General features: G+C 38.6%; 1 protein-coding gene and 1 long non-coding RNA gene across 5 annotated transcripts in view; one reads left to right on the top strand and one right to left on the bottom strand.

Annotated features, from left to right (window-relative positions):
- Positions 1–16,355, top strand: part of LOC113884845 — a 29,998-nt gene extending 13,643 nt beyond the window's left edge. The window contains exons 3-5 of one of the 3 annotated variants that reach the window (XR_003509028.1): positions 13,319–13,416; positions 14,872–14,908; positions 16,063–16,355. This is a non-coding gene — a long non-coding RNA (uncharacterized LOC113884845). Of the gene's footprint in view, positions 1–13,318; positions 13,782–14,871 lie in introns of those variants that run through there. The other 2 variants (XR_003509027.1, XR_003509026.1) reach the window with 2 other exon arrangements.
- On the bottom strand, positions 911–18,955 carry UBXN8 (UBX domain protein 8). Of its 2 annotated transcripts, XM_027529856.1 has the most exons (8): positions 18,292–18,955; positions 13,788–13,910; positions 12,922–12,992; positions 11,152–11,274; positions 10,252–10,389; positions 8,536–8,577; positions 3,590–3,664; positions 911–1,568 (listed from the first exon to the last, which is right to left on the bottom strand). In XM_027529856.1, the coding sequence occupies exons 1-8, from the start codon at positions 18,377–18,379 to the stop codon at positions 1,401–1,403; spliced, it is 828 nt and encodes a 275-aa protein (XP_027385657.1). In that variant the 5' UTR covers positions 18,380–18,955; the 3' UTR covers positions 911–1,400. The 2 variants fall into 2 exon arrangements, with proteins under 2 accessions (XP_027385657.1, XP_027385658.1); XM_027529857.1 differs by lacking the exon at positions 13,788–13,910.
- Positions 18,956–24,370: the final 5,415 nt, after the last annotated feature.

The raw sequence follows: 24,370 nt of genomic DNA, 5'->3' as shown, positions 1-24,370 counted from the left end.
TCATTGGGGACCACCATGGAGCCTGCTCCCACATTTCCTAAGCAGCATCATTACTTGGTAGGTTTGACAATAATTATTTTTTCCAAAAGGTCTAAAAATATGAGGTCTTGTTTTTTTAATCTATGGCATGTAAGTACAGAAAAATCTGGCAGGACCTACAGAATCACAACGTCAGTCATACTTATTTCTGGGTATTGAGATTATGCGTGATTTTACTTTTGTTTTTGTAACTTTGTTTCCAAATGAGTTTATAATAATTTACAATCAGAAAACATTCTTTTTTTTTTTCCCCCAGTGTGGAATATTCCAGGGGAAAAGAAGTTAAAGGTTGGGACAATTTATTATTTTCAAACATTTGTATTAAGCATTATTAGACATTAGGTACTTCCGAAGGGAGAGGATGTAATCCTTGTTTTTAAGGAATTACAGCTATAATACAGTGTAATAAATTCTACAGAAGAGGAATGAAAGGAGCTTAAATAAAGGGCAATACACAGAGGAGCCAAGTTAAACTGACCCCTTAAGATAGCATGCAGGGACTTCCCTGGTGGTCCAGTGGTTAAGACTTCCAATGCAGGGAGCATGGGTTTGACCTCTGATTGGGGAACTAAGATCCCACATGCCTTGGGGCACGGCCAATCACACAAACAAAAAAATCTATTAAAAAAAAAGAGTGGTAGCATAGGAAAGGGATGAATAGACAGCCTTTAAACCATCCTTGGAGTTTGAACTTGTTATTATAGTGTGAATACACCAGTATAGAAGTATAAGCAGGGAAATGAAGTGCCAGATATATTTTTAAAACTCACCTTCACTTTGTTTTCATTGTTTTATCTTTAAAACACTGATCCACCTGGAATGTTGTAAATGTTACAGTTCAATGCAAGGCAAAATAAATCTCAAACATTAGTTAAGTAAACATGAGTAGTGTTTACTATCAAAAAGAACTTGGAAGTCTAAAAAGAGCTTTGACATTATTTTCAAAGTTTAATTTCTAGAAATACAGCAGACTAAACATTCCTACTTAGAAGACCTTAAAGAGTTTGAGTGGTGAAATGTTCACTATGGCAAGGCACGCTGAAAGAAGAAACTGATAAATGACGTCAGCTGGGAAAATACAAATTAATGAGCACCTTACTGTATACATTTCTATCTCATCCTCATTTGGTACATTGTAATATGGCACATTCCCGGATTATTATATGTAGAAAGCAATCCTTTTCTAATACTTTATGTCCATACATTTCCATGGAGATCAACACTGAAATGTTTACGGCCTTGAGCTCAATCAATGTATGGCATGATTTTAATGTGAATCCTCTACTGTCCTGTAAGGTCAAGGTGTAACTGATTTCATGAAAAACTGATTTCATGTAAAACAGCTAGTTGGCATTTCTAAACTAGCTGCTCTGCTCCTTCTCTTCCACGTTGAGTACAGTATCCACAGTTATTCCAATGTCCTGCAGTGACCAGCCTGCCTCCACTTCCAGAGGCCTTCTGGGAAAGGAAGTAGAAAGGCTGTACAGGGATGTGCGATACCCAAGCTTCATCATCCAGTCAAACAAGACCTAGAAGACAAAAAGCTTCGTTATAAATACTGCACACGCTTTGTCCCTCATGATAGTTTATGATCTCTCATTGTTACATCATGCCCCTAGGAGTCATGAAACAGAACTTTCGTATCTTTCAAAGGAACTTTCCAGTGTTTAAAGCAAAATAGCATGCCATGAATTTTGAGATGTGAATGACCCTGATACCTTTTGTTTCAAAGAAGGCCTAGGGACTACTGACACCTACAGGCAGCAGAAGCATTTAACAATTAGGAAAGCTCCAATCATTGGGAATGGGGAGATTATTCATTAAAAAGGCTAAGAACAAAGGGTTAGCATTTGGGAAAAAAGTCATTTAGATTACAATCAAAGCCAATACTCCACATCAAAATCACCCAGGAACAGTCAAAACAGACATGTCCACGGCCCAGAGACTCTGCCTTTTGATAATAGCCCATCCCTATGAATGTATTGCATTTCCTGTCATAAAGATTCCCATTGTAATTGTCCAAATTTCCACTAAGACTCCTGCTAAAGGATGGTGTGTTGCTTTAGGAAGAAAGCTCAATGACAGAATGTTCTCAGGGGATGCTGGTATCAATTATACATATATCAACTTATATCAATAATTATACTTTATATCAAAGTGATACTTATATCAATTGTAAGTAACCCTTGACTTCTACCACCATCCATGTCCCTGTTGATATTCCATGTAATAAATGTGCGTTATGTCACAAAATGCCATAATTTTCCAGTATGTGAATGAGCCTTAGTTTAACCAATGCCTACATAAGCACTTATATTATTACCTTTGATCATCTGTCATTATTCCCAAAGAATAAATTCTCATAAATGAAATTACTGGGACAAAAGATATATTTTAAAATATATACTGATAAATTATCCCACAAGAACAGCAGTCTAAATTACATTACATGAATAATGTGAATGTAATTTAATAAGAATCCCTGTTTTCTGCACACACTGCCCCAAACTGGGTACTCTTCTTTTTAATCTTTGACAATTTGATAGGTAGAAAATGGTATCCATTTTAATATGCACTTCTCTAATTCTAAGTGAGACCAAACATTCTTTTCATGTTTATCACTTGGTTTTAAATTTTTCAAATTTTTTTAGCTAGCATAATCATCATTACTTTATAAATATTTATTAAAGTGTTGTTGTTTGGTTGCTAAGTTATGTCTGACTCTTGCAACCCCATGGACCCCCACCAGGCTCCTCTGTCCATGGGATTTCCCAGGCAAGTTTTTTTTCTCTAGCTAGCATAATCATTACTTTATAAATAATTATTAAATTGTTGCTGCCAAATTTTTAACTTGATGAGCTTTACAGAATTTAAAATTTTTATGTAGTCTAACCTACTAGTATTTCCTATTATAGTTTATAGCAGTCTAGACATAGAAGGTTAAATGCAGCAATAAGGAGAAATTTATTTAGATAATAACTTAGATTTTTAATGCATTCATAATGATAAATTCAAATGTACTTAAAATCAGAAATACACCAACATATTAGTAATTGGCTTTGGTGTCAGATGGCAAATCAAAATTGTTTTTCACTCTACTTTTCTGTATTTTCCAAATCATTGCTAGTGAACACAATATTGTTTTTAAAAGAAAAAGAAGTCTATTAGAACAAAAAGAAACAAGCTTTAGAGAATGATCTGAAAACACATACAAGCAATGGGGCTTCTTAGATTAATAATCCATTAGCGCTAATAAGAACAGAGTTAATAATAGCTGCTTCCTAAAGATTTGAAAGCATCTTACCACTGAGCTGTGAAAATATAATTAAAAAACAAAACAAGGAAGAACTGAAAAAAATTTGCAGAAATCACAATTCAAGAAGGCTCAGCAAGCCTAATTCTCCAAATTTCTGTCACGTAAAGCATACATAAATCCCATTTACCCTGACCTGATGGTAATGCAGACAACAGACAACACATCCTCCCTGCATGGGAATAAACTATTGCCAAATCCAACACAAATATTTCTCCGAATATGATTTTTCCTCACCTGTGAACTGCAGGACTTAAAAAACCTTCTCCTCAGGACACGCCCACTCGGACAGCGGAGAGCTACAGTCACGACCTGAGGAAAAAAGTGTTCAGATGAGAATTCCAACCACAGCTGTTTGTAATTCCAAAATCACTACTCCTGTGAAACACCTGTACCCAGTTCTCAGCACTCATGTGGGGTTTTGTAGAAATTTAGCTCTCAGAGTTGCACGCCAACATTAAGGTCCAGTGAAAATTCACCTTAAACACAGAAATAATTCTTCTGAACCTGAAAAATATCTTCCTACTGCTTGAGGAAACCAGTGATGGAGTCTTCCAGAGAGGGCGCCAGAGACCCGAGGTTTCTGTCTGCCCAGACAACACTAAGAGGGCAGCTGGGCCTCGAAAGAGGCCTTACCAAGCCGAGATGATCCAGAGCTGCCTCAGAGTCTGCAGGCAAGACAAACACTGGACTGGAAGGAAACAAAACGCTACCCAGGCCACCCCATCACCGTAGGCTGGGCACCATGTCTCCCTCATGAGAACGAGAGATGAGCCTGGAGTTAGTCCTGGCTGCTGGGGATCTAGGAGACCCCTTTTCCTGAGCAGCTTTGTTCTACATATTGAGTTCCCCCACAGTTTTTCCTCTGATAAAAGTGTTAAATAGCTAAAAAGAGCTTGCAACATGCTAGTATTTTAAAGAACATTCTAAAAAAGAAAAGAGTGGTAAAGACCTAGAGATGATCATATTAATAAAGTCAGAAAGAGAAAGACAAATACCATATGGTATCATTTATGTGGGGAATCTAAAAACAGATGCAAATGAACTTATTTACAAAATGGAAACAGATTCACAGGCATAGAAAACAAACTTACGGGTACCAAAGTGGAGGGCTAGATTAGGGGTTTGGGATTAGTAGATACAAGCTACTAAATAGATGAACAACAAGGTCCTACTTGTATAGCACAGGGAACTATATTAAATATCCTGTAATAAACCATAATGAAAAAGAATATGTATAGGTGTATAACTGAATGACTGTGCTGTCCACCAAAACTAACACAACATTGGAAATCAACTATACTTCAATTTAAAAAAAAGAAAAGATGACAAATTAGTCATTAATTCTGACATTCATTATTCACCCTCAGGAAACCCTTTCTGATGGTCCTATGGAAAGTGTTTTAACCCTTTCTTATGGGTAAGAAAGGCACACTTCCCAGACTAGAATGCTATCTTTTTCTTGTCTTTTAACTTTTATGAACGTTATCCTAACTGTCCTGGGAGTTTTGTTGGCAGCACAGTTACGGAAATGGTGGAAATGGTTGTTTTATAGCAGCACCCACCCGCTTCAGGAAAGCCACGTTAGCACTATTTCCATGCAAGTAGGTAGAGTGTTTTATTCACATCCAGATTGGTGTGATGTTGAGCTCTGTTACTACTTCTACTAAAGGAAAGTTTTATAATAAAACACAAACTAACAATCACAAAAGCCAATTTTGCTTATTTGTAGAACAATAAAACCTAACTTTTACAGTGAGGTTTTGTTCAAACTTTAATGATCTAAGAGGAGAATTAAGGCCAAACGCTTTCAAAGAAACTAAGGTTAAAATATAGTGACTTAATGTTTACCATTGTGATTAGATAAATACTTAAGAGAAATGAACAATCATTGTTTCAAACCTAGTTACTGTTCTGTTATAACAGTTACTGTGAAAGGTGGGTGTGTAATTTTCTCCTAAGGCTACTGACGTCCAATGGACTGACCTATGAACAGGTCAAAGGCCTGGAACACAGTCCAAATTGTAAAGTAAATCTCTGTCCCAAACACAGAGTGTTAAATGAAATCTAAATGAAAAGGGGCAGCACTAATTAAAATTTGGCCCCCCTTAAAATGAAATAAGATAGCATACAATAATGAAAATAGTTGCTATGGTACTATGGTAATTACATGATGATTTACAAAACTCTTTTCAAATTATCTTAAATTCTACGGTTATTGTCTTTTCAGTTTAAAAGCAGAACAGTAACATGTGGTGACTATTCTGTTGTGAATTCTAGACTACTTATAACTCTTTTGATAGTTGTAATATGAAATACATAACAAGCACTTAAATCAGGGTGTAAGGCTTAAGAATAGCATTGTTTCAGATACCGCCCCCCTTTCAGAATCCATGTCAGCCGTTAGTTCACTTATTAGTCTGCTCCTAAGTCCAAGGAGGCTTCCACTATAACAGGAATTTTCTCACATGGCTATTGCAAAGCCTACAGAGCCACAGCTACTACATATACAGGATACACATTCACACAGTGAAAACTTCATCCTGTTCTGATAACCTTTAAGACGAATGTTAGTCCCTTCCCTGAGCAACACAGATTTATTAAGATGTCCCTCTATTCTGTGGGTGACACCACACACTTAATGGGCCCAACTTTAATAAGAAAATAGAGAATGTCCTGAAAATGAAAATCTCCAGTATTCCTAAAGGTGAAATTATTCTTTTATATATGGATTCATGAAACAGCTGTGTGGCTTAGGTATTAAAATATATTAGTTATGATGGGCAAGCTTTATGTATGATGATAGATCATGATTATGGTATCAGAACAAAGCTTCAAAGTTGACAGAATACAAAAGGGTACTTTGCAGAAAGCCAGAAACAAGTATGACTATGTGACTGACAAAGACAGACATCCTAAAATCTGGGGTAACTGTGGCATAGTGCTCATTGCCAACTCCAGGTGTGCCTTTTTAACTCTGAAAGCACTTTTTTAGGGTGACGGGGTGAAGGATAGGTAGGAAAGGCACACTCTCCAAACTAGAATGCTTCCTTTTTCTTGTTTTTAACTTTTATCATGATGACGACATTCCACGCCTAAGGTCTACTTTCATTATTATTAAACAGTCCAACTACAACAGAGGGGAAAGGTCAGGCAGAGACACCCGGAGGGACCAGGCTAACTGCTCAGAAACAGCTCATTAGATCAAAGCGTTGGCTGACTAGGTCAAGGAGAATAAACTAGGACACCCAGAGTCATCCAGGGAGGTAAAAATAAGGGCTGGTGAATGGCTAGCAGAGAGTTAGGAATTTATCCTTTGAATTCTAAGAAATCTATGCGCAGTAGCAACTGCACAGGTGGAAAACGCCTTGCCCAGTGATGATTCTGACAGAATCAAAATCTTCCAAAATTTATTTTCTTTTCTTGATTAGTGTAGAATATACACTAGACAAGTATCAAGTGGTATTAACTATACCTTAGTGGCATTCTTCACAAAACTTTATTATATAATTTAAAGTTGCTTATACCTGATTGATACTATGTATGTATGTGATTCTCAGGTAACATGTAATTCTCAAGTAACAATTTTTTACCATAATTTTGTTGACTTTATTAACCAAAAATAGCAAAGAGGACCAAAAATCAGAGCAAGGCCAGAAGAGAAGCAAATAGGAGCAAGGAGAAGCAAATAGGAGCAAGGAGAAGCAAACAGGGATAGTATTGCTTCTAGAGTAAACAAGGGAATTAAGCCCAGAGGTCTCACACAACCAGAGGGCCTGGGCTCCCCGAGGAGGGACCTCAAAATCCTGCCTGTGGCTTCAGCCTCAAGTTGAGGAGATGGGATGAGACATGATTGAGGTTCATCCCAGCTCTAAAACTCCAAAACTGTGACAGACACTTTAATGAGTGTAGCACAGGTCATCTGTCCAAGTATGGGAAAAGAGCAGAAAATAAACAAAACGGAATGACTATGAATAACTCTTATAAAGAGGAGAGCAACACCAACTGCTTCCAGGTGGAGATGTGTTGACCTTTTTAGGGTCACAGACCTGAGATTCTGAAGAGCACACTCCTACCTGTAGTCACAAAAAGGTACAATTTCAAAGGATTCACTGACCACCTGACGTCTGTCGTCACTGGTGACAGACTGGTGTTCTGTGGGAATAAGGTCATGTGCTTTAAAGCTGGAGAAAAGGCGTTCCTTGTCAACCCGAGCTGTACTTAGTTACTCCCGTATTTTAAGTGGTTGTCACGGATACCAACCCAGAGCTTGAGGAGAGGTGAGGATGTAGGAGGTCAGAACAGACATATCATGGGTGTGGATGTCATGGGTGTAACAGGGAGGAATCAGACCTTTGGCTTTTTCTTAAATTGTGTTTCTCCTGGGACTATGATTCTCCTAGGACTGATTGCACACTTCATTGTCTCTATTTCTGTAAGACTTTCAGAATTTTCCTCAGTATTTTAGTATCCAAAATACTAACTTATGAGCTGCAAATGTGTTGGCAAAAATGAACGTGGCCTCCAGCACGTTCATGGCTGCCTCAGAAATGGTTTTCAGGGACTGTAACAGTCGCTGAAGAGTCAAGAAATGGAAAACCATCCAGCTTGCCTTTGCCTACGCCATTTCACGGCTTTAAAAATGTGCTTCTGTACCTCAGAGACTGAGTGAAACTGAGCTGGGCAACCGCAAGAAGGTGGCACAGATTATGGCAAAGCAGTTGGGCAGAGGACACAATGCAGAGTTGGGATTCAGTCCAACCCTGACCCCAAACAGCAAACCATCTTTCAATTCAAACGCCTACAAAGTAGCTGCATCCTTCATTTTCTCTTTTTTAATGGAAAAACCACAATTTGAAGTCATCTGCCTATTTTGATTCTATTTTAATAGGCAACTCATTTGATGACCCAACATTCTAGAAAAGACCACATATCCAATCTCTGCCCGATGAAGTGGAAGGGCTTTAAAACACAAGCTCAGCAGACAGCAGGCTTCCAAAATAGGGCTTGACTGAAGCATTTGATACCACCCCATATTTGAAACAAGACCTAATCGTGGTGCAAACACATAAACACTGTACTATTTTCTCTTTCTAAACCCAAATGTAGGTAAGATGTACTTACTTGATGTTAAAGAAAATTAAAAATACATTGATTTTCAAAGAAAAAAAAGATAAGCTTACTTCTTCAGCTGTTTCAGGAGGTTCTTCAGGTAAATCAAGAACCTAAAGAAAAGTAAGTATTTAGTAACAGGAATGTAAACAGAAGAAGAAAAAATAACCTCGAAGAGAAGAGTTCCTTTCAACATAGAGTTTGGACATATCTATGCTTAATGAAATCTTTTCTTTTAATATACATTTATAAAATGTTTACAATGAGGACTCAATAAACATTTTTGGATAAGCAACTCTGTGCTAACAATACATCATAAAAACAGGATTTGAAAAAAAAACAGATCTCAGATGACAGCTGCTAATCTATACACATTTAAAGAACATTATGTTTATGCTGTTCTAAGATATTACATAAAGATGTACTACTAAAGAAACAGAGGATAAAAATTAAATTCAGTAAAACTCCGTGATTATTTAGGTTCACACATATATGCATCAGGATGAGTACATATATATTTCTCTTTACTGGCGCCTTCTAAGGGGCTGGAAAACCACCATTCACTTTGGTTGCTTTCATGATTTATCCACGTTTCCCTATTTCTGTTAATCTATTAAAAAACCAGATGTACAAAGCATTTTCTCTCACTAAAACAGTGTACAACAATTTCACCTTCAAGGGATGCTTTTTATTTTTTAATACCATAGATTCCATATTTTATAACATTTTATCTAACAAATATTCATTGCATTTATTAAATAAATCATTTGTTTTTGTTTGGTATCAAAAACATATGTGATGGTCAATTAGAATTTACCATCAGCATGAGATAATCTATGCTATTAACAAATAGCAAAGAATCTTACAAATGTAATGAGTCCATGTAGCTCTCTAGATCTTTTTCAAATGTTAGAAACAGTTCAAAGACCCAGTTCCTACCCTCAAGCTCTATGAAGGGACCAAGAAACCTCAGACTGAGAAGCAATACATTGAAAACTACTTTTAGGGAACACATAGCTTAGCAGCTTTCCCTAAGACTCAATAGAAACACACTTATTTCAACCTTAACCAGCTCCAAATTGGTCTTCTTAGGGATTAAAGATTTGAAAGAAAAGAAGGAATAATAAACCTGGACACTGCTCCAGAGTGAATGGTTGCTAACTCATTCCCTAAAAGGGGCACTGGGGACAATGATACATTCATGTTAATAACGTTAGCCACTCAACTAAGCTCCAGTACTTTGGCCACCTGATGTAAAGAGCCGATTCATTGGAAAAGACCCTGATGCTGGGAAAGACTGAAGGGAAAAGGAGAAGGGGGCAGCAGAAGAAAAGATGGTTGGAAGGCATCACTGACTCAATGAACATGAGTTTGAGCAAACTCTGAGAGATAGTGGAGGACAGAGGAACCTGGCATGCTGTAGTCCATGGGGTCAGAAAGAATTAGACACAACTGAGCAACTCAACAACAAAATATATAACTTCCTTATATCTTAGCTACCCAAAGGAATGTCTTCGTTAGTAAATATTGCATTTTTTGTTTCTACATAATTAAATTACTTCCTTAAAAAGAACTGTTTACTAAATGTACTATCATTTATCTTCCTAGATTCCTTGTAAGTTTGGCTCAGAATGCTAGTATTTAACAAGAAAGTGATTTTTAATGAAGCTGAAGTGATTCTTAATGAAGACACCATCTGGATTCCCTCAATATACCACTTCCACCCAAAAAACAATATCCCTACTGTATGCAGATACAGCTCAGTGAACAGTTATTAAGTAATGAACCTCCTTCTTCGTGGGCTGCTCAGCGGGTGGTGAAATGTTGGTTACAGGCTTGGGCAAGTTCCGTCTCTTTGCTGCTTCTCTGTTTGATGTTTCAAAAGATGTCCGACTCTCACTGTCAAGCTCCAAATCTTCATCACCCTGGTCAAAAGCAAACTCAATTCAGAAGTGAAGTCACTACCTAGAGCAGTTGTATCTTCTGTTGCCATCTTTCACATTACCTTTCTTACCAACCCTTAACGGTTTCATGACGTATTTACCATTATGAAATGGATACAAACATTCTGCTTCACTGTCAGAATCCTGTTTACCCCTACTGGATCATCTTTATGAGATGATGAAAGGTACAGTGTAAATAGAAAGCCAAAAAAGAAGTCTTTGGGACAGAAAGCATCTTACACAAAAAAATCTACAGCCAGTTCCTCTAAAAATGAATTTATGAATATCCTTTTTTCTCTGAAGAAAACTTAACATTGTAAACTTCCACTTGCAAATGACAAAATTCATACTCAGTGCCAAAGGAAGAGAGTCAAAGGTCAATTTGGCTTCAAAAAACAGAGCTAAATTGAATATAATGTGAGCTTGTAATACCCAAGAGATTTGGATGCCCTCATATAAAAGATGTGATTTAATCAACAGTTTTCTCAGACTGTCTTAAGTTAGAACTTTTCAAGGATCTAAGTTATATGCTCTTTAGGCACCAAAAACCACTTAAACATTTGACATACAAATATGATCAATAAAAACTCTCTCTATATATAACTGATATATAAGCATTATTAATAAAGACTCCTAAAAATAGACTAGAATAATAATTTACAATTTTTAAAATAATTAGTATATGTTAAAGGAAACATAAACAATAGCAGAATTAAAAAATATGAAATGAGAATATTTTCTAACCCCAAGTTTATGACCATTGCTTAACTTCCAGGTTTCACCCGTCATCTGATAAAAGCGTTCTTCCAGCTTTTTCAATTTCATTTCCTGGCTAGGTTTTAGAACATTCTCTATGTATCTGCTGACCTGTTCAAAAAAAAAAAAAAATCAGGTGACTATACACTAACAACCCTAAGATTCTATTTACATTGTCTATAAAGTTGTAAATAAGAACCAGGTAAGAAGTGGTGTTTTAACACTAATTCAGTTTTGCCAAAAAACCTACATCCTCCACTGTTGCATTACTCTCTAAAAATTTGCATTTGTACACAATGCAAAGAAAACCAAATGTTCTATCCTTCTGCTTGTCTGGCAGTCTGCTGATACATCCTTTAATGGGTTTTCAGTGCAACAAAAACTTACTAGGGTTGGAGATATAAGTATGCCCAAGTGCTACCTGATATTTCAAGATCATGAAAATAACTGTTAAATGATCATCCATGGTAAATGCAACTTCTAGTTAGCAAAACCAATCTTGGATAGGATGAAGCAAAAACAGTGCTCAGAGGTAAAGTTATGGCTATAAATATCTAATTAAAAAAGAAGAAAGGATGTCAAATTATTAACTTTACATCTTAAAAATCTTGAAAAAGAACAAGTTAAACACAAAGCTGGCATATGAAAGCAAATAATAAAGAAGACATAAAAACGGGATAGAATAGAAAAACAACAGAACCAATGAAACCAAAATTGGTTCTTTGAAAAAAAATTAACAAACCTTTAACTTGACTAAGAAAAAGAGACGACTACCAAAATCAGAAATGAATGTAGAGAAACTGAGACCCTCAGAAATTGCTGGTGGACATACAAAATGGTGTGGAAAATAGTTTGGCAGTTCCTCAAGAAGTTAATATATAGAATTACCACATGACCCAGCAATTCCATTTCTATGTATATACTCCCAAAGAATTGAAAGTAAGTTCTCAAATATTTGCACACAAATATTCACAGCAGCACTATCCACAATAGTCCAAAGGTGGAGACAACCTAACTGTCCATCAGTGAACAGATAAACAAGTTTTGATCCATCCATACAGTGGAATATGACTCAGTCATAGGAGGAATGAAGTGCTGATTTATGCTATATGGATGAACCCTGCAAAACATTAGGCAAGGCAAAGAAGTCAGACACAAAAGGTCACATGTTATATGATTTCACTTGTATGAAACATTCAGACAGATCCATACAAACAGAAAGCAGATTGCTGGCTGCCAGAGGATGAAAGGAGTGAGGAATGGGGACACAACTGTTTAATGGGTTTGGGGTTTTCTCCTGGGGTGATGAAAATGTTTTGGAACGAGACAGAGGCAGTGGTTGTACAACACTGTGAATATTCTAAACGCCACTGAATCACGGGCTTCCCTGGTAGCTCAGCTGATAAAGAATCTGCCTGCAATGCGGGAGACCCGGATTTGGTCCCTGGGTTGGGAAGATCCCCTGGAGAAGGGAACGGCTACCCACTCCAGTGTTCTGGCCTGGAGAATTCCATGGACTGTATAGTCCATGGGGTCGCAAAGAGTTGGACATGACTGAGCGACTTTCACTTCTCAATGTTTAAACCTCTTAATTTTTTAGATGGGCTAAAAGGGTGATAGGCAGTAAGGCCAGGCGTGAAGTCTGAAGACGGCTCTCTGAAGTGAAGTGAAAGTCGCTCAGTTGTGACCTAAATTTGAAATTCCCCCGGATATTTTTGTATTTTCTCTATATAATACTTTCCAAACAGTAGGCTTTACCTTTTCACCCTGTGCCTCTTGTTGTTTTTTCCTCACAAGTTTTTGCCTTTTCTCGTTCTTCTCTTCTTCTTCTAAGATATCAAAACATATAAGTGCTTTTTAATTCCCATGTATCCGTAAGTTGAATGTTATTTTCTCTGAAAATCATCTGTAGATCCTCACATTTGGGGAGAGAAAAGCTTTCAAAAAACAGATTTATTTTTCAAATAATAAAGATCAGATAGACAGAGACAGTTGAAACAAAGAAATCCGCAAGAAATTTCTTTCTGTAAGAAATGTCAATCTGTAGGAAAAGGTCTGTTCTGAAACAAAAACTTTCTGACATGTATTAATGTTGCGTGTTACAGTTTTGGTAGGGAGACTTCAAGAATAATGATGTTGGGGTTTTTTCCTGCAGGTGCCGGATAGGGTTTTAGCAGCTCTACAGAAGCCCATTCTCACACATGAGGTGTGGAATACTGTGCTCCAGCTATTTGGTCACCCTTGGACACGACGGTAAAAGCAATACGCCTAGATTCTCAACGTGGGGTGTGAGTGGCAACCCTTTCGGTGACTTAACCAATATTAGATTATAAGCCACTGAATGTCAAGAGAAGGGATCTCTGCTGTTGTAGAGACCTTTTAAAGTTTGGGTTAGAAATGATATAGTTTCAGACGTATATACAAGAAAAAAGAGCAATTTCTCATAAAAATATTGGGGTATAGCCCATTCAAAATTGTTAACTAAAGTTGTAAGTATTACTCTACCATAAAATTACATAGCACAAATGAATGGTAAAATAATGCTTATTGTGCAAAAGTTCTCGAATAAAGGAAAGAAATTTCAGTAGAAAAGTATAAAAGGGTAGCATAAAGAGTAAACTTACCTTTCAGATAAACTTGGGAAGGTTTAAATGAGTTAACCCATGAGGTAGTCACAGAAATAATTAATGTAAGAAGAGCAAGCAGTAGGAAAATCCGGCCACACAGCAAAATTAGATCTTTGATTCCTTATAAAGGTTAAAAAAAAATTACAATTACAATTCAAAACATTTTTCTTGATACTAATAATGAGTACTAATACATTAGACAGAAGATTATCTGTCTAGAAAAGTATAGTAAAATTTAAGGTATGTAACTGTCTTAAGATTTTTCATATAGTCTCCTTTGGGCAACAAAATTCATCATGACTGTCATTACCAGAACAAGTTTTCAGAAAACGATTCTAGAACATCTTATCTCTCAGGAATATAAGTATAATCTGAGTGACTGGCTACATTATAAATATATGACTATCCATAATGCATAAATTCTGGTTTCCTTTCTGCCCAGAGAAGGAAAGAAAATAATCCACATAATTGGGAACTAAATTGTGATAGTATCATCTTATCAGATTCTAGTTCTATTTAAAAAAAGCCACTCCCATTGAAACACGAAATTCTTCTCACTGGTAAATTATGCAACTCTGTACTTCTCTATTGCTCAATATTTACTTCATCATTTGTAAATAAATTTACTAGATACACGTTTGCCTAGAAAAAATTAAAATTTCAGTACTTTTATTATTTTAAGAACCAAATGAAAATTAACCAGCAAAAATGTAACAAGTACCTTCTTTGTGTAATACACTTTGCCAAATGGTAGAGAGTGTACGTATAAAGTTGGATTAAAAATGGTTTCCACCCTCCATGAATTTCTAGTTTTGTTTTGTAATTCTCAAAAGTTACCAGGCAAAAGTACAGAGGAACCATCTTACCAGTGTGATGGGGGCTGGCAGTTAGTCAAATAACTAAGAATTAACAAAGGAATCATATATACAGACTTAAATATTTTATTTTTAACTGAAAACATATATACACACACACATACATATACACACACACACACACACACACACACACATATATCATCCTTAAAAAATAAGCAATTTAAATTTGTTTAAAGTTTTTTTTGTTTTCTTTTGCATTACAGCCCTTCCAACCTTTGCCAACATTAACTACTGATTCAGGTATTGTTCAATATGACATGTAATTAACTCTAGAGTAACTATGATCATTTCAAAAGTAAAAGTAATTTGATACCTAGAGTATTCATATTTAGAGAAACAAATGCTTTATGGAATTCATGTTCTATAACACTGCTTTTTGTTCTAACAAGCAAGCAATTTCAAATGGGAATACAAAAGAACTAGATTTATGTGTACACCTCTCAAGTAAGAAATTTTTAAATTAAGTTGAGATGTTTTGTTTACACTATGCTCAAGAGCCCATATGCAGGACACTTCAAAGGATAACAAATGTGATGAACCAGCATTAAAACACTTAGCTTAAGTATAAGTAAAAATGTATCAGCAATGAATGCTTTTACAGAGTGGAAAAAAAACTGATCATTTCTCAATATATGTCCAAAAATATAGCACAGGTGAATGAACATGTCTGAATTATCTTTGGTAATTCAATTAGCAGTTCCAGCTAAAAGTAGCAGTATCTCTAAGTTCTGGTCCAAACATAACTAGCCCTGCAGCTGTTGCACTGAGATGTATGATTTTTAAAATAGACTAAAACACTGTGACTGGATATTTGCAGAACCAGTAACAAGAAACCAAAGTAGACAACTACCAGTTCACAATTGTAAGTGGAAAGGCTACCAGGAGGCCAGTTGCATTTTCTAGAATTTTTTACTTTTATTAAATTAGATATTGTGATAAGTGATGGGAATACAAAAAAAGAAGGGGGGGGGGCCTCTGTGCTCAAGGATATTATCCTGTGGTCAGAGCTGATCGTGTGAACATCTCCTTCTGCAACTGAGTAACCACCTTCTCATGGACTAGTAACTCAAATAATAGTGCAAAGTAGATTATAGATGAGCAGAGTAACGGTGAATTCTGTAAGGTAAGGAAGCAGGTAGATTCTGGAATAAGTGTGAATTTAACATTTCTGTCTATCATTTAGATAAAGGTCTTGTTAGAGTCCAATATGGCTGGGAACTTCTAGAGAATGTCTATAGATTTTTTAGAAGGCATTTTTTTAAATTTCTTATTTCAAGCAACGTTCTGGGTACCTGACTTCTTGCGGGTAGGGGTAACGAGAGGAAATATACAGAGTTAAATTTCATCATGGTCTCTTAATTCCCTTCTTCCCTCTCTCTTTCCTTCTCATCCAGTCATTGATTTATGCATGCATGCAGCGACTAGAGATTGAACACCTGCCTTCTGCAGCGAGAGTGCAAATCCTAACCAATTCCAGGGAATTCTCACAGTGGCCAATTTTAGAAGTGAGTTTAATAAGGGAGATAGACATGTAAACAGATCATTAATATGTCCAAAAATGAACGAATTCTCCACCAGTCCACGTTTCCTTTCATTTTTCCCTTTATCACTGGTACCACCAACTGCTTGAAGTTGTTCTTTGCCACATGTAGGAGTCATCCTTGAATCTCTGCTTTCCGTCACCCAAATCATTAATCCATCAACATCCCTGCTGATTCTACTTGGCTAAAATCCCAAATCTGTGCGCATTTCACCTCCTCTGTTATCCTATGCTATGCTATGCTAAGTCACTTCAGTCATGTCCGACTCTGTGCGACCCCATAGACGGCAGCCCACCAGGCTCCCCCGTCCCTGGGATTCTCCAGGCAAGAACACTGGAGTGGGTTGCCATTTCCTTCTCCAATGCATGAAAGTGAAAAGTGAAAGTGAAGTCGATCAGTCGTGTCCGACTCTTAGCGACCCCATGGACTGCAGCCTACCAGGCTCCTCCGTCCATGGGATTTTCCAGGCAAGAGCACTGGAGTGGGGTGCCATTGCCCTCTCTGTTATCCTAGTCCGGGCCAACTGTCATCATGACTTCCCTACTTCAGAAGCCTAACATGCCTCACTGCTTCTGCTGTAGCATCCTTGCAAAACATTCTCCACACAGAACCCAGAGACCTCTAAAAAGCCTTAAGGAAGTCCCTTAACCTCACCATATCTCAGTTTCTGCCACTCTAATGACAGAAAGCAAATAGGAACTAAACTGCTTCTTGATGAGTGTGAAAGAAGAGAGTGAAAAAGCTGGCTTAAAATTCAACATTCAAACAAGTAAGATCATGGCATTCAATCCCATCACTTCATGGCAAATACATGGGAGAAAAGTGGAAACAGTGACAAATTTTATTTTCTTGGGCTCCAAAATCACTGCGGATGATGACTGCACCCATGAAATTAAAAGATACTTGCTCCTTGGAAGAAAAGCTATGACAAACCTAGACAGTGTATTAAAAAGCAAAGACACCACTTGGCTGACAAAAGTCTGTATGGTCAAAGCTATGGTTTTTCCAGTAGTCATGTACAGATGTGAGAGTTGGATCATAAAGAAGGCTGAGGACAAGAAGACTTGATGCCTTCCAATTGTGGTGCTGAAAAAGACTGTGGAGAGTCCCTTGGAATGCAGGGGAAGCAAACCAGTCAATCCTAAAGGAAATCAACCCTGAATGTTCATTGGAAGGACTGATGCTGAAGCTGAAGTTCCGATACTTTGGCCACCTAATGCGAAGAACTGATTCATTTGAAAAGACCCTGATGCTGGGAAAGATTGAAGGCAGAAGGATATGGGGTGACAGAGGATGAGATAGTTGGATGGCATCACTGACTCAGTGGACATGAGTCTGAGTAAACTCCAGGAGATAGTGAAGAACAAAGAAGCCTAGTGTGCTGAAGTCCATAGGGTCACTGTCAAAGTGTCCGACACCACTTAGCGACTGAACAACAAAAATAGGGATTATAATAATACCCATCTTTTTGCCTTTTCATATTGATTGCAAAGCGGATTAGATGAAATAATGAATGAACAGCATTTAGAATTTGGTGCTAAATGAATGTTACTGATACTATCTTGAGCCAATCTCCCTCTATGTCTCCTTGATCCAGCCTCAATGATCTTCATCCTTTCCCTCCAACGCGTCACAGTTCCTTTGTCTGGAATGTTTTCCGGCTTTTCAAAGGGTTGATTCCTTATCATTTAAATCTCGGCTTAAATTCCTCAGCAGGTTTACCTCACGTCAGTTTATTTCCTTTTGAGCATTCAACACAATTTGAAAGTCCTGTATATGTTTGTTCCTGTGCTTTCTGCCTCTTGTTCCCTTACACGCAAAACTTCCAGATCAAGGGCGACTTTTTCAGCCACCTGCAGTCAACTTCCTCAATGAAGCGGGAGTCTCGCTTGCCCCCTACCAGACCCCTACCCGGACCCCGATCCAGACCTGGATCCGGAAGAGGGAGGCCGGCGCGGTGCAACCTGGGAGTCGTAGTCAAAGCCGCCCAGAGGCATCGCGGCTGGGAAACGGGAATTCAATGCAGTGTTCATGGGGCCGTTACCCGAGTATGAGGGTCAAAAGGGAAAAGCCAACACTTACCGAGATCTGGTTTCCCACGTCGGAGCTCCAGACACAAGAAGGGGAGAGCAGAGAGTAGAAAAAGACCAACAACCCCACGAGAAGCCATAGTGACGGGAGCCCCGTTTCCGGGCGGAAGGCCCACCCCTTCCGGCTACGCCTCCCTGGGAAAGTGGAGTGGAGCCCTTGTTAAGGGAGGAATTTGGGGAGACAGCTAGACCCTGAAGCCGGCGGGTCGTTGGTCAGATTGAGATGAGCCCAGGTTTTTGAACTCATAATCTGTGGCGTTAGAACAAATGCAGGACACCTCACGTCACGTGGGCGGTAAGACGGCCTCGCTGGCGCCCGCCTAGTCAAGTCCTGTCAAACGTGCTCTCTGTCAAGTCAAACGTGGGCTCTGGCGAGGCTGACCGCACCTGGATTCCGGAGACTGTGAAAAAGAGTTGTCAAGAGTAAAATGAGGCGTAATGGAAAGGATATGGGCAGTTGACGCTGTGAGGAGGCAGCCTGGCCCTTTAGCCTTGTGTCCGTAGAGGGTGCTTTTGGACTTTTGGGTCCGAGCAACTGAGCGCCACTCTGCCGCAGCACCTTCTTCATCGCCTCAACGGTCTCCGGCCCATTTCGTGGTCTCTGGTTCCTGTGGAAAGGTGATTCAAAAGTGAGACCTGGCGCCTAATCCTGGAGACCCGCCACCCCTTCTCCGCTCCGGGTTAGTCTGGCCAGCAGGGTTATTGTTAAAGACTTAACTCGGCCTCACAGTTCTGTGACCTCATTGCCATCCCGTGACACCTCCACGGCGCTTCTGCCAACCTACAGCGCAATTAAGCTAGGGAGATCCTTGCAGTTTACAAGCTTTCATGCTTTGAAAGTTCATTTTCTGACCTAGCCATCAATTTTCCCCACCCTGGCATTTAGTTCAGCTAACATTTATTGAGCCCCACAGTTTGCTGCCCGGAGGATTTATGAGACTCAAATACGTGTAAGTTAGTGAATTTGCCCCCAGAAAGCTCAGAAATTCAGTTTAGTAGCCTTGTAAACAGATAAACACAGCCAGTGCTTGAGTGTTGTGATAAGGATGGGCACGGGGCTGTAGAACCCTATCCCCAGCGAGGGCTTGAAGGCTTTCCTGAAGGAAATCATGCCTAAATTATGTCCTAAAGGTTAGGAATTGGGAAAGGGGGCAAGAGGAAGAGTGGGATTTCAAGTTTAGGAAATTGAATGCAGAAAATCCAGGAATTAAAATATTGCAGTTTCAAATTTGAGTGGAGGTGCCTAGAGGTAGGTTGCAGTTAGGAGCACACAGGGCTTGGCTTTGTAGGCTAAGAACTTTATCCTGGAAGTAAAGGTGCAAAATAGGAGGGCACAAACTCAAAATGAGTCTAGATGAAGTATTATAAATTTTCATATGGCATACCAATGAAGTAATTAACTATATTGACTCAGAGCTTCTCATTTTTTGTCTACATGAAGAAAGGAAAGAAAGGAAGTTCCACACTTCTTATCTGTCTTCATTTTGGTGTGATTTCCTTGTTTAAGCATTTTGCTTCCTCTCTCTGTATTCCTAGTATAATCTGTTGATGACAGCAATGAGTGTCTGTCAGAACAGTAAAGTGGAGCTTCCCACATACTCTAAGATTTGCATGATGTTTTAACACATTTCCCAAACTTTGTTGACTGTGAAGTCTCTTCACCGCAGTTATCTACTTCTATCCACCCCTTCCTCCCACCAGACCACCAAACTAACCTATTCAACTAAAACCAAGTTTCTCACTGCATTAAGGGAGAATACTGATGTATCATAATTTTTGTAGTGTCTTAGAGGGGAGTTCAAGGATGATTTTTATAAGGCTTTTCAAATCTAGGTTGGAAGGGTTTAAGGTAGTCTTTCTGATGTTGAGCTCTAACTGGGATTAGACATAGTACATGGTATAAGAGTTTAGTTCTGGTGGACATAGCAGGATGCAGGACTTGACGGCAGATGTGGCCTCTTTTTGATAAGAACGGGAATTTTCCCAATTGAGTGACCAATTCAGCTTCTTAGTGCATGAGAGGGAAGCTTTTTACCCAGATGAGTAACCTGTTGTTCACATAATTAGATTTTCAGGAAGTTTATAAAGCTAACAGTGAAGGCAATTAAGTTATGTGCTGATTTACAGCTATCCTTGTTGGCAAGAATTTCCTGGAACAAAAAGGAAAGTCATGTTGATTGATGTAAGGTCACAGTTCTCAGTGATCATAATTAAGCTATTGTTTATAGGTGTTTCAGTTCTTACAATAAAATCTTATATGAACACTTTGAGTATTGCATAAGAGGAAGAAATGATGTGTTAGTTGCTCAGTCATGTCCAACTCCTTGTGACTCCATGGACTGTAGCCCACCAGGCTCCTCTGTCCGTGGGATTTTCCAGGTATGGATATACTGGAGTGGGTTGCCATTCCCTTCTCTGGGGGAATCTTCCTGACCCAGGATTGAATCAGGGTTTCCTGCATTGCAGTCTGATTCTTTACCATCTGAGCTACCAGGGAAACCCTGGTATAAGAGGAAGGGACTTTTAAATCTTGATAGTTTATATTAAGTCATTCTCTATTAGCATTCTTAAAACACAAATTTCACATTTTTTTATATTTAAGAAGTGATGCTACCAGTTTTCTTTATGTGTAAAAAAGTAGGATTGTCGAGACTTCTGTGGTAGTCCAGTGGCTAGGACTCTGTACTCCCAATGCAGGGGGCCAGGGTTTGGTCCTGGTTGGGGAACTAAATCCCACATGCCACAGCTAGGAGTTTACATCCTGCAACTAAGGATCTTGTGTGCTATAGCTGGGACCTGGTGCAGCCAAATAAATTTAAAAAAAATTTAAGTAGGATTGCCATCACATTTTAAAATCGAATCATATTTGATTGGGGGGAAAATGTTTATTAACACGTAGCATGAATTGTATGTATTAAGAGAATCTACACTCTGGAAGATGGGGAAGGACAGGGAAGCCTGGTGTGCTACAGTCCGTGGGGTTGCAAAGAGTAAGACACGACTGAGTGACTGAGTAACAACAACAGAACTGCTTATGTTACCTAATATTTGAAATTTTTGTATTTAAAAAAAACTAGTTAAGTTTTTCTATAGCTTATGACAATTTTCAGACAAAAAAGTTGAATAAATTTAAAATGACTATCCATACACCCACATTTTATTATGTCGTTTGTTGTTTAACTGCTAAGTCATGTATGACTGTACAACCCCATGGACTGTAGCCTGCCATGGGGTTTTCCAGGCCAGAATACTGGAGTAGGTTGCCATTTCCTTCTTCAGGGGATCATTCCAATCCAGGGATCAAACCTGTGTCCTTGCATCTCCTGGTTTGGCAGGTGGGTTCTTTACCTCTGAGCCACCCGGGAAGCCCACATTTATACATATGATCATATGTATACATATGATCATATATCTGTCAATCTATCCATTCATCAATAGGTCTTATTTTGATTCATTTCATAGTTGGAGACTTTAGAACATTTTCCCCAAGATACTTCACTGTGCATATCATTAACTATATCATATGTGTCTGCATACTTCAAATATATACTTCAGCATGCATTTCATTAACTACAGTGAAAAGCTAACATCTTAACTCTACCCTTCCTTGGATTCCAACATAATCATTGTTAAAAGATAAACTGAAACATGTTAAAAATTTTGAGAGTTTGAGCAAAAGTTGATTCAAACCTTCTATCCTGATAGAAAAGAGCTCTGGGGAGCCAAGAAAATGAAGGACTTTACTAGGCAAAAGGGAAGAGCAACACGGAAGTTATTTTAGGCAAAACAGCAGGTTGGTTATTGCAAGGCTATTTTAGAGGATGGCAGCGGTCCAAGAAGTAGATTCCCTACCTAGTGCTGATCAGGTGATTCCATTTCTGGGAGAGCTGAAGCTGTAAGTAAATTCTGCATTTGGTGGTGTGGGGATTCTCATAATCAATCCGTTTTAGGCCTCTTGTCTTGTTTCTTAACCTCATATACTAGTGCAAGATAACAAAATTTTTCCCAGAAAGTAACCATTGTTTTGATTTTTTCTTTCTACTATAGATTAGCTCTGTCTCTTTTAAAACATTTAAAATCCCATGGACAGAGAAGCCTGGCAGGCTATAGTCCATGAGGTTGCAAAGAGTTGGACACAACTGAGCAACTGCGCACACACAGGACTTCTATAAATGGAATGATAGAAAATGTGCTGTTTTCATTAAGCTTTGTACACACATCACGATTTTTTAAACTTTTTATTTTGAGATAATTTTAGGTTCACATAGAGTTATAAGAGAGAATACAGAGGGAGCACATGCATTCTTTACTCAGTTTCCCCCACTGGCAAATTCATTCAAAATTATAGTACAGGATTTATATAAACAGGAAATTTATATTGACACAATCTATCAAGCTTGCTCAGATCTTACCAGTTTTACGTACACTCATTTGTCGGTGCTGTATACGGAGTTATTACCTGTGTTTCCTGTGACCGCCACTAGTCGAGATACATAACACATAATAATAGCTCCATCACTATCTCTTGCCCTACTTTTTTATAGCCACAGGCACTTCATTTTCTATCCTTCATCACCACCATACCCCAGGCAACCAGTAATCTGTTCTCCATCTTTTAAGTTTGTTGTTTCAAGAATATTATGTAAAGTGAAATTGTACAGCATTCATTGACATGAAGTGAAAGTCCCTCAGTCATGTCTGACTCTTTGTGACCCCATAGACTATACCCCATGGAATTCTCCAGGCCAGAATACTGGAGTTCATTAACTACAACGAAATGCACATCTTTTTTTAAAATTCACTTATATTAATTGTACCGTTCCTTGAGTACCCATATAAGCATGTTTAAAAACAAACTAGCAACTGGGACTCTTGTGCTCCCAGTGCAGGGGACCAGCTTTGGTCCCTGGTCAGAAAACTGGATCCCACATGCTGCAACTAAAGCCTGGCACGGCCAAATAAATAAATACTTTTAAAAACTTTAAAAAAATATTGAGTCATATTAAAAATTTTAATATTGGCTTTTGAGATCAGATCAGATCAGATCAGTCGCTCAGTCGTGTCTGACTCTTTGCCACCCCATGAATCGCAGCACACCAGGCCTCCCTGTCCATCACCAACTCCCGGAGTTCACTCAGACTCACGTCCATCGAGTCAGTGATGCCATCCAGCCATCTCATCCTCTATCGTCCCCTTCTCCTCCTGCCCCCAATCCCTCCCAGCATCAGAGTCTTTTTCAATGAGTCAACTCTTCGCATGAGGTGGCCAAAGTACTGGAGTTTCAGCTTTAGCATCATTCCTTCCAAAGAAATCCCAGGGCTGATCTCCTTCAGAATGGAGTGGTTGGATCTCCTTGCAGTCCAAGGGACTCTCAAGAGTCTTCTCCAACACCACAGTTCAAAAGCATCAATTCTTCGGCGCTCAGCCTTCTTCACAGTCCAACTCTCACATCCATACATGACCACAGGAAAAACCATAGCCTTGACTAGACGAACCTTTGTTGGCAAAGTAATGTCTCTGCTTTTGAATATGCTATCTAGGTTGGTCATAACTTTCCTTCCAAGGAGTAAGCGTCTTTTAATTTCATGGCTGCAGTCACCATCTGCAGTGATTTTGGGGCCCCCCAAAATAAAGTCTGACACTGTTTCCACTGTTTCCCCATCTATTTCCCATGAAGTGATGGGACCGGATGCCATGATCTTCGTTTTCTGAATGTTGAGCTTTAAGCCAACTTTTTCACTCTCCACTTTCACCTTCATCAAGAGGCTTTTTAGTTCCTCTTCTCTTTCTGCCATAAGGGTGGTGTTATCTGCATATCTGAGGTTATTGATATTTCTCCTGGCAATCTTGATTCCAGCTTGTGTTTCTTCCAGTCCAGTGTTTCTCATGATGTACTCTGCATAGAAGTTAAATAAGCAGGGTGACAATATACAGCCTTGACGTACTCCTTTTCCTATTTGGAACCAGTCTGTTGTTCCATGTCCAGTCCTAACTGTTGCTTCCTGACCTACATACAGGTTTCTCAAGAGGCAGGTCAGGTGGTCTGGTATTCCCATCTCTTTCAGAATTTT

The sequence above is a fragment of the Bos indicus x Bos taurus genome, chromosome 27, assembly GCF_003369695.1.
Source record: "Bos indicus x Bos taurus breed Angus x Brahman F1 hybrid chromosome 27, Bos_hybrid_MaternalHap_v2.0, whole genome shotgun sequence".
Taxonomy (NCBI): Eukaryota; Metazoa; Chordata; class Mammalia; order Artiodactyla; family Bovidae; genus Bos; species Bos indicus x Bos taurus.
The sequence above is the reverse complement of the archived record's forward strand: the minus strand, read 5'-3'. Positions and strand labels throughout refer to the sequence as shown.